Genomic DNA, 15,184 nt, shown 5'->3' on the forward strand with positions numbered 1-15,184 from the left:
TCTAGATCTATAAATATATTTATTATAATATAACAAGAACTTAACAATAAACATATACTATGTACAATACCATTACAGAGAACCCTGTTTTATATCATTCACAGAAATAGCCAGTTTTGCTCCAGTGTGATAAATGAGGAGAAACGGAATTGCAATGTCATCTGTGTTGAGTCTTGCTGACCGCTAACACCTCCTTTGGAGGCAGACGCTCACCAGCGCTAACATCGGCCCTGCCCCAGGCAGTTAGAAATTTGTGCTCCAGTCCTTGGGTTCACACTTGCACCCTGTTTGACATAAATACTTTAAATGACATACAATGTATGTAGTTTTGTGCTTATTACTTTTTAAAAGAATAAATAATATTAAAAACTGCATAACGAAGCTCGGTATCTTGTCCAAGTGGGGGCCACACTTGCAGTGCTAGAAGTCGATGCCCGACAGTAGAATTGGAATTTCGTGTCATCGAATACCGAAAGATGGAAAGCATGTCCTGTCCTTTTCTCCTTAGAAATGGTTTTTATCATGAAATGACGGCAAGTTGACTTCCCGGATAGAAAAATGGCGAATGCGTATTTGGTACCAACTTCAACTAAACAGCGCAGTGGCGGCGGCTCTCTTCTTGCCCTGGAATGGAAACTGATCACCGCGTGAGGTTTGAGGGTCTGAGGACTGGCAGGAAGGCCTTTCTGTCATGAGCCACGGTGTGACCTCCCTCTTGGCTTCCCTTTCTCTGGTTAATACGCTACAGGAAGAGTGATTCTGCTCATGCCCCCCCAGGCCTTGGCTGTCGTGGCTCCTCTACGAAGGCTGTCCCCATCCTGAGAGCTCTTGTGGCAGGTGCCTTAATATATAGCTATAAATATCAAAAATAGTCTCCTGTGCTTTGTAGACATTTATTTCTCCCTCCCTCCCTCCTTCCCTTCCCACCCGGCCTGGGTCCTCAGCTTTACCTCATGGAGGGAGCCGGACTGGTGTCATGAGCCAGAACTGGTCTCCTAGAACAGAATCTTCTTTGACACCTCCACGAGGCACAGCTCTTCATGGGGCTGTCCAGGAGTTACATTTTTTAAAAAATAAAATGGGGGCCCTCACCCCCACCCAGGAGAGATCCTCTATTCTGCACATAGAAAAAATTAGAGCAAATGCCCCACTCTGGCCCTACCTACAAAGAGCTTTGGGAATTCCCGCATATCCTCTCATGGCCTCCTCCTTCTCTCAGTACTTAAAAATAGCCTTTTTGTTTATCAAGAAAATGCCTTGGAAATCTAAATAATTCATATCGGACAAGAGAAAGCTAGCACAGTCACCTGTCCTTCTCCAGCAAAAACACGGTAGAAAAACCTGTGAAGGACAAAGGTTCTCCCAGCTGTCCCTGCACGGCCTTGGCTGCCCCTGCACGGTCGCTCCAGCCACGTCTGGCTCGGCACGGGTGGCTGGATCTCTCTTTGGCCCGGGGGGACCAGGAGCCTCCTGGGCCTTGTGCCGCACACAGTATTGTCCCTTTGCTTCTCTCGGCCACTGAAAAGTGTAGATTGGTTAAAAACGAAAGTAGGAATCAAAGTGATAAGGACACTTTGATCTTATTCCAAGAGAGCCTGACACCTAGTATTGTCATAGGATAACTGATCTATGGTTGCTTAGGGATCAAGCTTGCTCTGCAGGAAGGAAAAATCAGCTTCTCTCTCCCAGTTGAAAAATATGTGAAACTCTATTGCACCGGGCAGAGCGAGCGCCTCCATTCAGAGCAAGTGCCTTTGCAGGAGCCCCCAGGCCCGGCTGCTCGGATGGTTGTGGTTCCTGCCGCTTGGAGCGCTATGCCCCCGTTTCCCCCAAAGGCGAGGATGATTTTCTACATTCAATGTAGAGAGTATTCAAAATGTTTAGCGCAGTGATTCCCTTGATTGTGTCTATCAGCCTCTTACTGGTGTTGCTGAACATCCATCATTGTGAGTAGCGGCTGCCTCACCAGGCTTGTCCAGTCTCATCGTGGGCTTCCTGCTGACGTCAGCCGCTTTGAATATATTTCTTTATCACGACGCAGCCGTGTCTGAAAACGGGGCAGGGCATGTGGGGTAGTAGGGTCCACGTGTTGGTCGTGGGCTCGTAGGCTTCCATGTTGCCCAGGGCAGGCCCCTCACTGCTGACAATGCCTCCGGTGGCATAAATCTTGCCGTCAAGCACCACAGCGCTGTCAGGGGAAGCGGGGACAGAATTAGCCACTTCACTTCCACCTTGGGCCTGGAGGCGGATTCTTAATACCCTGTCCCGGGGCAAGCTGCCTCTCCCCCTTTGCAGAAGGCCTAGGGGCCCTCACTGCTTTCCTCCGTCCTGTAACCCAAGCTGGTTTAAGAAGAACACCTCTCCTCTAGGGCCCGTCGGGATGCCATGTGTCTACCGCCCCTGGCGCTGTGGGGGACACTGCAGACTGGGCATCCCAGGGCCTGCCGCACCGCCGAGAGATGGCGGGGGAACGGCCTCGTGTGTGGGCGCTCGAATCCGTTCATGGAGCATCATGTCGTGTTGCCCATATGGAGGCTTCTTACCGCTCCGATCGGGCAGAGAACACGGCTCGCAAGGATGGTGGCGGACAGGACCTTAAGGAGCTACATCATAACTGAACACGGACTTCCTGATGGGGACATTCACCCTTGCCCAGGCGCTCAGACTCCAGGCTCCCTGCTGTGACGGCTGAGCACAAGTGACCTGGTGCCGCTGCCCGCTCGTGACTGCCAGGGCCCGGCGGCCTCTCGGCAGGGCTGTTACCATGGCAGCCCAGGACGCCTTCCGTCCCATGCGCCCCGGGCTCGGTCCTGTTGTCTCAGTCAGCTGTTGCCATGGCCAGAGCACCACGTCCTGCGCCTGTCTGCTCTTCCTGTCTCCCTGCATCTCAGCTGCCCCGTCCCACGCACTGCCAGATCCACGCGTCCCGCCCCAGTTTCTCCCTCCTGTCAGCTAACAGCCCCGTCTTCTTGACTGGCCCCTGCCACTGAGCAAATACCCTTGCAAAGTCGCCCACCTCTTTCTGAAATTCTGAGCCTGGAATGGAACGTGGCGGTCTAGACAGCTTACCTGAAGTTTCCAGCCTCCTCCCCTGCTGTTGCATGCCACCTGGGGCCCTCAGATTGCTCCCTGGGTGGCACATCTTTCCCCTGCTTGTCTTGCAAGACCCAGCTTACAGCTCCTCACAGGCAGGAAGTCTTTCTGTGCCCACTTTTAGTCTCCGATGAGGCACGGAAGTCCTTGAGATTGGTGCTCAATCTCCAGCTGTCTTTATTGCGGACAGTGTAGTCCGAGTGGCTTGCACACTGCCACTATTTGGAGTATAAGGCCCAAGAATTGTAGAAGCTTCACGCTAATAGGAACTTAGTGGGTATCTAGTCCAACTGCCTGCTTCATCAATAGGAGAAGTGCCCCAGAGAGTGGAAGTTGCTCGTCCAAGGTCATAGGACAGCTTAGTAGTACGTTACAGCTTTTCTAGCTTTGCTGCACCGACAGTGGGTGCTCGGACTGAGGACTTGGTGATTACCTCTGCGTGGGCGCAAGATGTCTTCAGGAAAGATCTGCTATACACATATTGAAAATGGGGTTTCTGGGACCCCTTCTTATTTCCTTAATCCTCTTAGTCTGGGAAGGGATGGGGCTAGAAGAGCAAGGTCTGCTGTCTCACTGCCCAAGGTGGTTCATTTTTCTGGGCCACAGGGCCAGGCAGACTGGGAACCAAGCCACACCCTGACCTCTACCCCTCTCTTCCCGTGGTGGCTGGTCTGCGTGTGTTTCTGCCCCGTCAGCTTTGAGACTCCGAGGCAGCTGTGCCTTGTACCGCTCCCTGGATCAGGTGGTCAGAACATCCCTTGAAAAGACACTTGTCCCATGTAGGGTCTTGCACAGACACGGCCTGGCACTACCTCCCCTTTGTGAGGGGGCAGGTGGTCCTGGGGGAGAGCTGTCCTCACAGCACCACCGTCACCTATCCCCAGAGAAGCACCTGGGTGCCTGTATGAAGCCCTCCATTCCTGGCTTGGAGATGGGTCAGCTGAAGCCACAGAGTCAGGCTTGTGGGCCACGGGCTGCCCCTGGGCCCTTCCCATTCTGCCCTGGCCCTCGTGTCCACACCTGTGCTTGGGCAGGGGGCTGCTCTGGCGCTGGGAATGGCTCTGGTCATTATCGTGATCGTGCTCAAACCTCTCCTGTCGTCTTTCCCTCCCTGCCCTCCTCCTTCCCAGCCCGAGCTGAACGACCGCGGCCCTCACCTGCAGAACTGGCGAGAGTGATTCATGTTCGGGCCTGCCTTAATGTTCCCTTTCTCGGGGTCGTAGATGGTGGTAGCTCTGGCATACGCCCCACCCAGGATGAAAACGAAGCCATTGAGGGTGACGGCCGGAGCGTACTTGTTGTCTGTGAGGAGAGCAGGGCGAGCAGGTCAGAGCCTGTCTTCCGGGCCGCCCCCTCCCCACCCTTTCCTTCGCCAGTGGGCCCTCCGGAGGACGGACTCTGGCAGGACCTCCAATGTCACCGGTTAACCCGAGGACAAGGCCCGGGGTCAGGAGGCACCTGGCATGCGGACGAGCGGGCCCTTCGTCCCGCTGTGGGGTCTGCGGCTCTGCCTGGCCTGGGGGCTTGCCCCCCCCAGCCCCCGGACTTGGGTCTGCAGAGCCACTGGGCTTAGCTGGCCCTCTGGGCTTGGGATGCTGACACAAGGCAAACAATGAGGAGGGGATGCTGCCCTGGCCCCAGGCTGAGCGGAGAGCTGGTGCTCACCAATCATCGGGGACTCGATAAAGCTCCATGTGTTGGTCTGTGGAACGTAAGACTGTAGGACCCCCGCAGCTCTGCCTGCCTCGTTCACGCCACCAAACACGTAGATCTTGCCGCCACACACCGTGGCTGCTGCGGAGTGCACGGCCTTGGGTAGAGGGGCCACAGCCTCCCATTGGTTGGTAATGGTGTCGTACCTGTCGAGAGAGGAGAAAAAAGAGCCCAACGTCAACAGTGGGCCTTGTGCAGGGCAGGGATGACGACCAAGGCAGCAGACGTTGGGGGGCACCAACCTCTGCTTCCTGCCCTTGGCATCACTGGCATAGCCCAAGATCACACACAGCGGGGGGCACTTGGAATGGGTCACCCAAGGTCACCTAGGATCTGGCCCAAACTGGCCCTCTCAGCCTTCCTCCTGAACCTCCGTGGGCTCTTTCTGCCTGTCTCGACCTCTATGCAGATTCTTGTCTCCATTGCTTTGCTCACACAGGGCTTCCCAGCTTCTAGGCCCCTTCATCCTTCTCTATCCAGCTCCTTGTACCCTTTGCCCAACAGTGCCGCACTGAACATCTCCTGTACAGCCAGGCTCTGGGCTGGAAACGGGAAACGGGGGGCTGGACCAGGGAAGGACAAGAGGAAGTGGGAACAGAAGGCAAGGTGAACGGATGGGGTTCAGTCGTTAACTGATATTGTCACTAAGGCAGGCAGTTACCTAGGATGACTCAGGGTCTCAGGCGTGGGAAATTGGCGGGAGGAGGCACTACTCAGGGGACAGGGAATTGAGGTTGGGGAGTTTGGAGGAAAGAGATGATTTCAGTTTTATTCACGGGGAGTTTAAAGCACCTGTGGGTAACGAGCTGGGGATGTGAGGGGGAGAGTTGGTGGCAGGCAGCGTTCGTATTCAGCTCTGGGATCACTGGCACAGAGCCGGCAACTGAAGGGAGTTCACATGCAGCGTGTGGACAAGAATAAGGCTGAGGACACTGGGCGAAATGCCGGCCTTTAAGAGGGGAGCTGAGGGGGTCCTTGGAAGACAGCTCCGTGGGTGGGGGATGTGGTGAGAGGTCAAGAAGCCCCAAACAGGTTCCTGGAGGGCTTGTCAAGGGTACTTTAAGTGGAATGGGAGGTGCAGAGCTATTTGTGTATTGAGGAGTGAATGGAAGGAAGGCAGTGGCCACGACAGGTAGAAATTTCTCTGGGGCGAAGCTTAGCTGGGAAAAGGGGCAGAGAAGGTGGAACCTAGAAAGGCATATGGAACTAAGAGAGGGCTTTCATTGGTGGCATGCTGATAAATGTTTAGAAACAAGCTCCCCAGGGAAAAAGTCCTGCTATGTAGCACTTGCTGATTTCTGTGATGTGAATCCTCTCGGCTGATTTCAAGCTACCAATGGAACATGGCTGAACGTGGCACTGGGAAGAGACGCACGGCAGCATAGTGACAGTATCCCCACCATATACATAGCAGACACGTCTGGCCTCCAGAGCATAGATAGCACAGAATAGAGTAAAAAAAAAAAAAAAAAAAAGGTAGTGATGAGTTTTGAGTATGGATTATCTTCGTTTTTAATATAATTTATTTAGTTCTAAGTTTGTAGGATTTAATTTTTACTAATACCTGTAACTAACAACAGGCTTGCAGAGTTCCTGAAGGTACTCTCAGGAGCCAGTATGAACGAGCTCCAGCACACCGTGGTTTTGTTTTAATTTTAGGGGGACAAGTTTACTTGTGTTTACACGCTGGTAGGAAGGAGCCCAAATGGATAAGAAAAGATTAAATACAGATGAAAGAGAGAGGAGAGCTGATAAAGGGAGGCTCTTGGGGGGGGGGGATGTAGGCTGGATCCAGAGTGGAGAGGGAAGTGGTGTCCATGCGGGCAGGAGAGAGGAGGACAGGATGGCGTGAGGGTCAGTTCATACGCAGGAGTGATGGCAGGGAGAGGAGAGAGTTCTTGACGAATGGAGCCACCTGATCTGTGAAGCAGGAGGCAGCATTGGCAGGATATTGGCATCCATAGGATAAGAGCCTTGCTGGGGGAGGAGGAGATGAGGAACACGTGCTCTTGACAGCAGGCGAAACTGTGGACAAGGGCCCTGCAGCATGAAGGGCCCCGTAGACGTCGGAGGGCTTCAGTCTGTAGTGGGGCCAATCTACAAGATGGTGGGATTTTCTCCACCAGCGTTCAGCCCCCTGGAGGTAGGCACGGAGAAGGGGCAGAGTCACAGGATTGAACAGATCTGCGGTGTATGTATTGCAGGACAAAGTAAGAGCATAGAGAGGTGATGGAATGTGAGTACCAGACAAAGCGGGGACAAAAGTGACAACAGGAAGCAGCTGAGAGGGGCAGACTTGGGATCAAGCAGACTGGCCAAGAAATTGTGATATCTGAGGTCGCCCTGGGCAGCTTTTGGGTCTCCGTTCTCAGTGTCCCGGTCAATTGTTCCTGCGGGGCTGCTCTCACCAGCACTCACTCTGGACCTTCCACTTGGTGGCCCATCTCCTGCTCACCACATGGCTTGTTCACCTGTTCTGGACCCGAGGGAGCCTCCACTGTGGGCTGGGTTTTTGCCAGCACTCCTTTCCTGGGAAGCACGTGGGGCCCGCTTTTTCCCATGAGGCTCCTTGGGGCACGAGGCATAACAAGGTCACGGCTTAGTGATCCCGAAGATGGCCTCTCCCAGCCGGTGCCCCAGGCTCTGAGACAGGGATGAGGGGACAGTGGTGAGATGCCCAGCTCTGTGCCTGCGAAGACTCAGGATTTGAGAAGAGGCTGAAGTACCTTACAGGGCAGCAGGGGCTGATTCAATTAAGCCCCAGACGAATGATATGTGGCTAATAGGCAATGGAATAAGTGTCTTTTTGGACAGTGTCAGAAGTTCAGGTATCTGTTTTTTAAGCCAATATGGCAGGGATCCAAAGAGCTCCTGCAGAAGGAGCTGGGTGACAGTGGAAGATTATGTGGCTGTTAGTCTTCAGGCTTTCTCGGTATAATGGCACATTCCGCCAAATGCGAATTTCCCGAGAGCTTGTTATTCCAGGTGGCTGATTGCCAAGCCACAAGCCCTCCGTCAGCTCAATCTGTCAGCCTCCTGCTTGAGAAGGATATGCTAATGACATGCAAATGACCCTGTGGAGTGAGGCACTCTGCTATCATTTATCCGGTAACCACAGCTCGTGCAATATATTGCTATGAAGTATTAGACCCAGTTATTTATATAATGATATAATACAGGTTTGTCTATTGCACTGTTGTTTTAATCTATAATTATATAATCTTGCTCTATTCCTGTAATACAGTAATGTAATATAATTATAATGTACCATATATCTCATTCATTATCAATGTAAGAGCAATTTGTTCCATTAGTGCTTCCTGGGGAACAAAGCACCCTCGTGTCTGTCCCCATTACACTGACCTTCTTGTCACCCTGAATTCTCATCATTGCCACCATGTGGCACAGAATTTACTTGCCCAAAGGGGCTCTAGCTATGTTCCTCGGGAAGCAGTGGGCGTCCCCTCTACCTGCATCCTCCACCCCACCTGTGTGCACACCACCCAGAGGTCTTCGGGTCTGAGTTCTGTCCCTGCAAGGACAGCCGCCAGGTGCCAGAGGGCTGAGGAAGGGCTTAGGGCACCTTGTTGTCCTGGATGGCTCCCCCATCTATTGAGGTTCCCGGGGTGGTCTTGCTCACACAGTGCCCTAGCTGATATTTCTTACTGGAACAAAGGCCCAGCCCCCCAGGGAAGGCCAGTAGAGGCTGCTACCGGGCCTTGGAGAATTGATCCCAAGCCGAAGGGGAGCGGAGCTTGTCTCCCCTCTTGGTGCATTTGATCCTCGAACAAATCCCTGTATTTATCAACAAGTATAAGTTTGCAAAATGAGTAATCAGCATCTTAGCAGATTAAAAATAGCTGACAAAAGCAAGACAGGATGACAGATCTAGCTCAGTTTACTCCTACATAGAAAACATCTCCTTTTTCATGTGTTTATTATTGGATGACAAACGGCTGGAAGCTGGTGCTTCTGGAAGCCCTGGGACGTGAGAGCCGTGCAGTGGGCCCCACGGAAGGCTGTCGGCATCAGGGCTGACCCAGGCTCAGCAGCAGTGTTAATATCCTCATAATCACACAGGGATTCCCCATTAACTCCAAATCAATATGACAATTAAATGTCGTTACTGAGCCATCTCTGGGCTCCACTTGGGGGAGTTAAAAGCCCACAGTGAACATCCAGAGCTTGTCTCACTCTGAAACTATCTTTGCTGTAACATTTGTCAAGTGTCCAATTAGCCACTGAGGGAAAAATACAAATTGAGGGGTACGTGTGGGTCCACAGGCAAAATGCTGTCACACGGGAAGATGTGCTTTCCGTGACAGCTGATGACGTGGGCCAAGGGCGGTGGGCAAGCAGGAGGCGAGGACGTGGAGAAAGGGCTCTGGTGATCTTAGCTGTGGCCTCCCAGGTTGGGACTTGGGGCCAGCTCAGCCTAACTTGCCGCTCTTGGGGGCACGAGTTTCTCCAAAAGCGGGACTACTCTGAGGCCTCCCCAGCTTTTGCTGCTGACTCACGAGCCTTCCTGAGTTCTTTCCATGGCTCCTCCCCCAGGTGTCCGTTCTGGGCAAGAATGGTCTCCAGTTCAAAGGGAAAGATGGAGTATTTGCACCCTGAGAAGTGCCCGCCTCAGCCTGTGCCCCTCCTGCCTATGCCCGATCCCTACACTCTGTGTGGCCAGTTGTCAATGGGCCTCAGCGAGGAAGCCAACCTGGGACTTCCAGCAGAGGGCAGGCTCACGCACACGGTTCTCCAGCCCATGGCTTTGTTTCCGCTTCTGGAGAATTCCAGATGGTTGGCCAGACCTGCATGCAGTGACCATTCCCCGTGTTGCAAGAGGGAGGAAGGGGCTCCCCGGTGTGGAGCCTTCAAGCTCGGTAGGGACGTGGAGGCACAGTCAGGGATGTGACACCCATCTGGGCCATCAGTTGCAGACTTGCCCTACAGCCCCCGCAAGTCTCTGGGCTGGGAATTCCAGTCCCAGGGCGCCTCCTAATTGCCTGGTCAGGCCAGCCAAGCCCACAGTGGGTCTCATGCCCCCAGCTTGTCTGACCAATGAATGGGACAAGAGTGCCCCACCTCAGGGGTGGGGCAGCTCTCATCCTTCCTGCTGCCCTCTCCCCATCCTCAGTCCTCACTCTTTGCTGTGTTTGAAGAGCCTGCAACTACCGCCTTACAAATGTCCTGTCTCGGCTTGGCCTCAGCTGGGTTGGGGCTGGGTGGGAGGAGCAACATGCTATTAGCTTTTGTGACGTGACTTCATTACCTCTCCACGTGGTCCACGTTGCCTGCCACGCCAAGTCCCCCGAGGGTGTAAATCTTCCCGTCGTAGACGAGGCTGTTGTGCCGACAGCGGGGGACCGTCATTCTGGAGACAAGGTTCCAGTTATCGAGCAGGGACATGTAGCACCAGACATCAGCCAGCGTCACCCCCGATTCCATGCCACCTGTAGGCGGTACGGGAGGTCCAGAGAGCAGGCGGGGAGTAAGGAAGGGCCCACGGCCGCACCGGCCCAGCCCCAGGGGCAGGAAGAGAAGGTTTCACCTGCAAAGTGGACCTTTCTGGGCCTTGGCTTTCCTTAGCCCTGGTGTGGGAAGAGGAGTCCCTAGGAAGTCTGTGCCCAGTCCCCAGTCCCGCCCCGAGGGGCCTCACCTGAGAGGTAGATGTTGTCCCCGGCACTCACTACGCTGAAGAACTCTCGGTCGTAGAAAGGCAGCGAGGCCAGGGGGTACCACTTGTTGTTCTGCGGGTTCCAGCAGGTGACGGCCACCAGGGAGCGCTGCGTCATCCCCACCATCTGCCGGCCCCCAACCAAGACGATGACCTCTGCCACACCTGCGGGGGCACAGATGTCCAGCCGTCGGACACAGCCCCACACTGTCGGCCTCCGTGCCAGTGCCTCTCGCTGGGGGGACTGCCCAGAGTCGGCCGACACCATGGCACCTGCATTTGGGGAGCTCGGGGCCCGGCCCTCAATACCTGCTGAGAGGCGGGGCCGGGTTCGGGGCGTCTGCATCTCCTGGCGGGCGTGGGGCAGCATGTGGTAGCGTTTGGCTTCGTTGACCAGGTCCCGACACGCTTCTGACGACTTGATCAGTTCCTCGTTGTCCACCACGTTGAGCAGATAGCTGGGGTGGATGAAGGGGAGGCGGACCACGGCCAGGAGCTCCGCGGCGTACTGCGGGGTCAGGGAGACACAGGGTAGATGGGATTATGCAGACGGAGCCACGTCTGGCCGGTGGTACTGACGAGAAAGGGAGGACGGGTGTGGTGCTGCACGACACGGGCAACTCCAGTCCGCATTTGGCTTGCGAGTGTAGACACGGCTCACCCCGGCCTAGACAGTGATAGTGGGGGCTCCCCTCAGCCAGAGGCGAGGAATGGGGGAGGTTGGGTGTGCCGCACCTGACCCTGGGGCGAACCATCCACCTGTCTCTGGCACCTCATTCCTGCCTCCTCCCAGGTCCTGGGCCTCGGCTTCACCCTAGGCTGTGGGGGGATGGAAATGAGAGTCCTGAGCCCTGACAAGGTGTATGTGGGGCAGGAAGTCAGGAACAGGTGGGAGGGCCCAGGGAGGCCGATAGTGACCACGAGGCCTGCAAGTCACACCCGTCAGCCCACGTCTCCCCAATACCTACAACGCCCTTGGGTGGCATCCCACGGCCTCAGACTGGCACCTGGACCCTCTCACCTGCACTGAAGGCTTTTCATGAACTGACTTGAATCCCCTCCTGCCTGGCAAACTCTTCGCTCGCCACTCGGCTTTGGTCTCATGCAACAAATGGTCGGTGACATTCCTAACTGTGGGAACGTCAGTGAGACCTGTAAGCCCCAGTCTCTGAGCGTCACATGCACGCAGTAAAATGGCAGGTGGGGGAGGATCCATTAGTAGAAGGTGCTAGTAGGGCCCCGAGGAGGAGTCTGGTTAGGAGTTTTGGGGGTGCAGGACAGGAGGCTTCCTGGAGTACATGCCGTCTGAGCTGGGTACGGAAGGACTGCAGATTTCTCCAGGCCTCAGGAGGAGAGGAGGGAGGAAGCCTGAAGCACATGCGGAGACATCGGAGTGTGAAGGAGAAAGGGAGCAGCTGGGGAATTCTTTGGAGCTTATTCTTGTTGGGTGCAAAAGGTCTTTGTTGGGGGGTGAGGTGGACAGGGGAAATGACACTGGGGAGGTGAAGGAGACCACAGCCTGACTGCCCCGTGCCTTGCCTGCCAGGGCTGGCGTGGTGTTTCCCACAGGGTGTGTGACAGCGCTCACGAGAGGCTTTAAACAAAGAAATGACACGATCGAATGTGTTCTTTAGGAAGACTGCTAGCTCGGGCTGCAGGGTGGGAATGAATTTGGAGTGGAGAAGACAGAAGGCAGGGCAACCACTCGGGAGACCACCTCAGCAATGCTGGTGAGATTAGGGGCCTGAATGGGGAGGGAAAGTCGGCCCTTCGAGGAGGCAATAAGGAGGCAAAGTGACAGCAGCGCACGGCCCAATGGACGTGGCAGGGATGGGAGGCATCTAGGCTTCTGTTTCGGGTAACGGGCAGACTGAAGGAAGGAACACAGATGTGTAGCTTTGGGGGTGTATGAATTAGAGCGGCTTGGGGGACCTTGGCCACAGGTGTGCAGTAGACAATCGAAGACAAGGTCTGGGCCAGAGACACAGATTTGGCGGCTATGGTGGATGGTAGTCACCATTACAGCTGCCCAACCTGACTGCCTCCTCCCCATCTGATCAGAGGACCCTCTTCTCTTGGGCTCAGTGGCTGGGCCAGGGTAGAGAGCCCCACACTGCTGATCCCAGCGCCTGGCCCATCCCCCTCCCTCCCTTGTGCCCCTTCTTGCTCCCCATGCAATGAAGTACCCTTGTCATTTGCCTCTCGGCTGCCTCCGGGTGTTCTGGGCCCTGGCCTCCCTGACTCTAGTCTCCCCTTCGCTGCTTTCCAGGTGGATTCTGAGCTCTCCTGAGAGCTACCTGTGTCTGCACTAACTCCTGGGGGCCCCGCACATATTAGAATCAAGGCAGTTCCATTCTGGGCCAAGCCTTCCACCAGTACTTTCTGCCCCAGAGATCCCGCTGGGGTGTGACTGATTTCCGGTGACTCGGATGCCCCTCCTGGGGACCCTGCCCTCCTTTCCTTCTGCCCTGGATTCTGGCTCTGATTTCTCCAGCTGTCCCCTCTGAGGGACTGGCCTTCCCTCCTATGACGTGTGCAGTGGTTTCCCATCTCCAGCACGGTTTCCATTCGGTCCAGGTGGTCCCCACCATCTCAATAAAGCAGAGTATGGGTCGGGCTCCTCCGGCCGGCTCTGAGCTCATGGGAACCCCAAGGCACCCACTTCTCTCTGCAGGCCTTGCGGCCTCTGGCTGGCCTGAGTCTCCTTCAGGTGGAATGCCAGCCCTTGGGACACTCTGGTGACTGACTTCTCATCCCTCCCTTCACCTCTCTGCGGCCCACAGGAGTAGTTCCGGCTTCCCTCTGCCCAGGCCTACTGGCTCCTATATGTTCCCACTGACGGTCAGACCAGGCAGTCCTGTCTCCTCCACCTCCGTTCATCCTTGCTCCAGACGCCATTCCTGCACGGGGCCCCAGACCCAGGGAGCAGGGGTGGGTGGGGTGGGGGGCTACCTGTGCACGGGACACGGGGTCCTTCTTGATCCACTTGATGACAGTCTCATATACGAGCTCCTCGGCCTTGGTGTTGAGGCTGTCATTGGAGATGTAGGCGATGAAGTCATCCTTGGAGATGCTGAGGATCTCCTCCTGGGCCGCCACCTCAGGGAAGATCTGCAGCGCGAAGGCCTTGGCCATGTGGTAGAGCTCGCCGCACTGCATGGCCTCAGCCATGGCCAGTACCCCCAGGCAGTTGCTGGCCGTCAGCTGCTTCTCTGGGGGCAAGAGCACAGGACCACTGACCACAGGGCCCTGGAAGGGTGGCCATCTTTCCTACTGCCTGACACTCTGGATCCCTCTTTGAGCCCATGTCCTTGTGACCTGCCTCCAGCATCCGGGGTCCCCACAGACCACTGGAGCTGTGGATGTACCCTCTGGGTTTCCCTCTGCCCCGTCTCATGCTGCCTCCCCGGGCCTCCCTCTGCTCCCGCAGGTCCCGGCAGAAGGACTGAGAGCATGCGGTACGGAGTGTCAGTGCGGGGGCCTCCTCACGGCTGTGGGCCTCAGGGCCCGGGCGTGGGCTGGGGGCAAGGGTCATGTGGAGACTGACAGCGTCTTCTGTAACGGTGACAGCCTCCCCCTTCCAGATCGCACCAGCAATGACACCCTCATACACCCACCCGCCACCTCCCACGGGCCTCAGCCTCACCCACCCTGGCCTCGAGGCCTGGCCACAGTCTAGCCGGCTCTCCTGAGGTCTGGCTGATGGTTATTCTAGCCTGGACGTGTCCAGGTCTGTGCCAGTGCATACGGTCACCCGAATTTTCATCTTCAAACCGCCTCGTGAGATCCAGCGGCACCCGGAGGCGTCCACACAGCCTTTCCCGTCTAAGTCCTGGCTGTCTCCAAGCTTTGGGCCCATCCGCGCTATTCCCTCCAGGCCACCCACGCGCCGTGGCCCCGGACTCACCGAGGAAGGACACGCAGACTTTGCAGAAGGTGTGGAACTGGAACCTGCTGGCCGCCTCCAGCAGCGTCTTGGCGTTGGCCGAGTCGATGACCAGGGAGCCCGTGTAGACAAACTCCAGCAGCAGCTCGAGGACGTCAGCCTGCAGGTTGGACAGGACGAGCTCCAGCTTCTCTCGGCCGCCCTGGCCGCCGTCTTGCACCGACCTAGGCACAGAGAGCAGGGTGTCCCTTACCTGCCACCCTGCGGCCACGGCGCCGCCTCCTCACAGGGCTAGATCTCCCTGCACGCCTCGGTCACGCCCTTCATTTTAGGACTCAAGGGACACAGCAATGACACACCTGAACCTAACGGCCTGACACAGGATCTGAAAGAGAAGAGTCTGAGCAGAGACGCCCAGCAGAACAGAAAACCCTGCTTATCACTACTTGGCATGTCCATGCAAAAAAAGATGCAAATCAAAAAGCATGAGCTGTGGATGGGGACGAGGACCAGGACTGGCCTCAAAGGGAAACAATACGGTCCCGCCCTGCTGCCGGCTCCCGCGTCTCAGCCGCACACGGCCAGCAGGGCCCGGCCCCGGCCCCGGGGGCCCGGCTGCCTCCAAGGGGGGAGCCGCCAGTGTGACTGAGGCTCCCAACCGGCTGCGAACACAGCCAATCCGGAGATGCCCCTCGATCACCCCAAGCTGCCCCGGAGCCCTGACTCCAACCCCACCGACTTCCAAAAACATATTGTTTCCTTTTAGGCATGGAAAGGAAGCCCTTCATGACATTGCTTTGAAACTGAGGACGAGACGAGAT

General features: G+C 56.0%; 1 protein-coding gene across 4 annotated transcripts in view; it reads right to left on the minus strand.

Moving 5' to 3' along the window:
* KLHL29 (kelch like family member 29) overlaps positions 1-15,184 on the minus strand; it is a 300,737-nt gene continuing 285,553 nt past the window's right edge. For all 4 annotated transcript variants that reach the window (XM_045813464.2, XM_087863842.1, XM_045813463.2 and 1 more), the window contains 8 exons: positions 14,385-14,587; positions 13,430-13,689; positions 10,787-10,985; positions 10,460-10,642; positions 10,073-10,253; positions 4,759-4,952; positions 4,251-4,395; positions 1-2,188 (listed from right to left, as the gene is read on the minus strand). In XM_045813464.2, coding sequence (XP_045669420.1) covers positions 2,005-2,188; positions 4,251-4,395; positions 4,759-4,952; positions 10,073-10,253; positions 10,460-10,642; positions 10,787-10,985; positions 13,430-13,689; positions 14,385-14,587 — 1,549 coding nt within the window. In that variant the 3' untranslated portion in view covers positions 1-2,004. The remainder of the gene's footprint in view (positions 2,189-4,250; positions 4,396-4,758; positions 4,953-10,072; positions 10,254-10,459; positions 10,643-10,786; positions 10,986-13,429; positions 13,690-14,384; positions 14,588-15,184) is intronic.

This window comes from Ursus americanus, chromosome 7 (assembly GCF_024610735.1).
Source record: "Ursus americanus isolate L20-20 chromosome 7, mUrsAme1.1.p, whole genome shotgun sequence".
NCBI lineage: Eukaryota > Metazoa > Chordata > Mammalia > Carnivora > Ursidae > Ursus > Ursus americanus.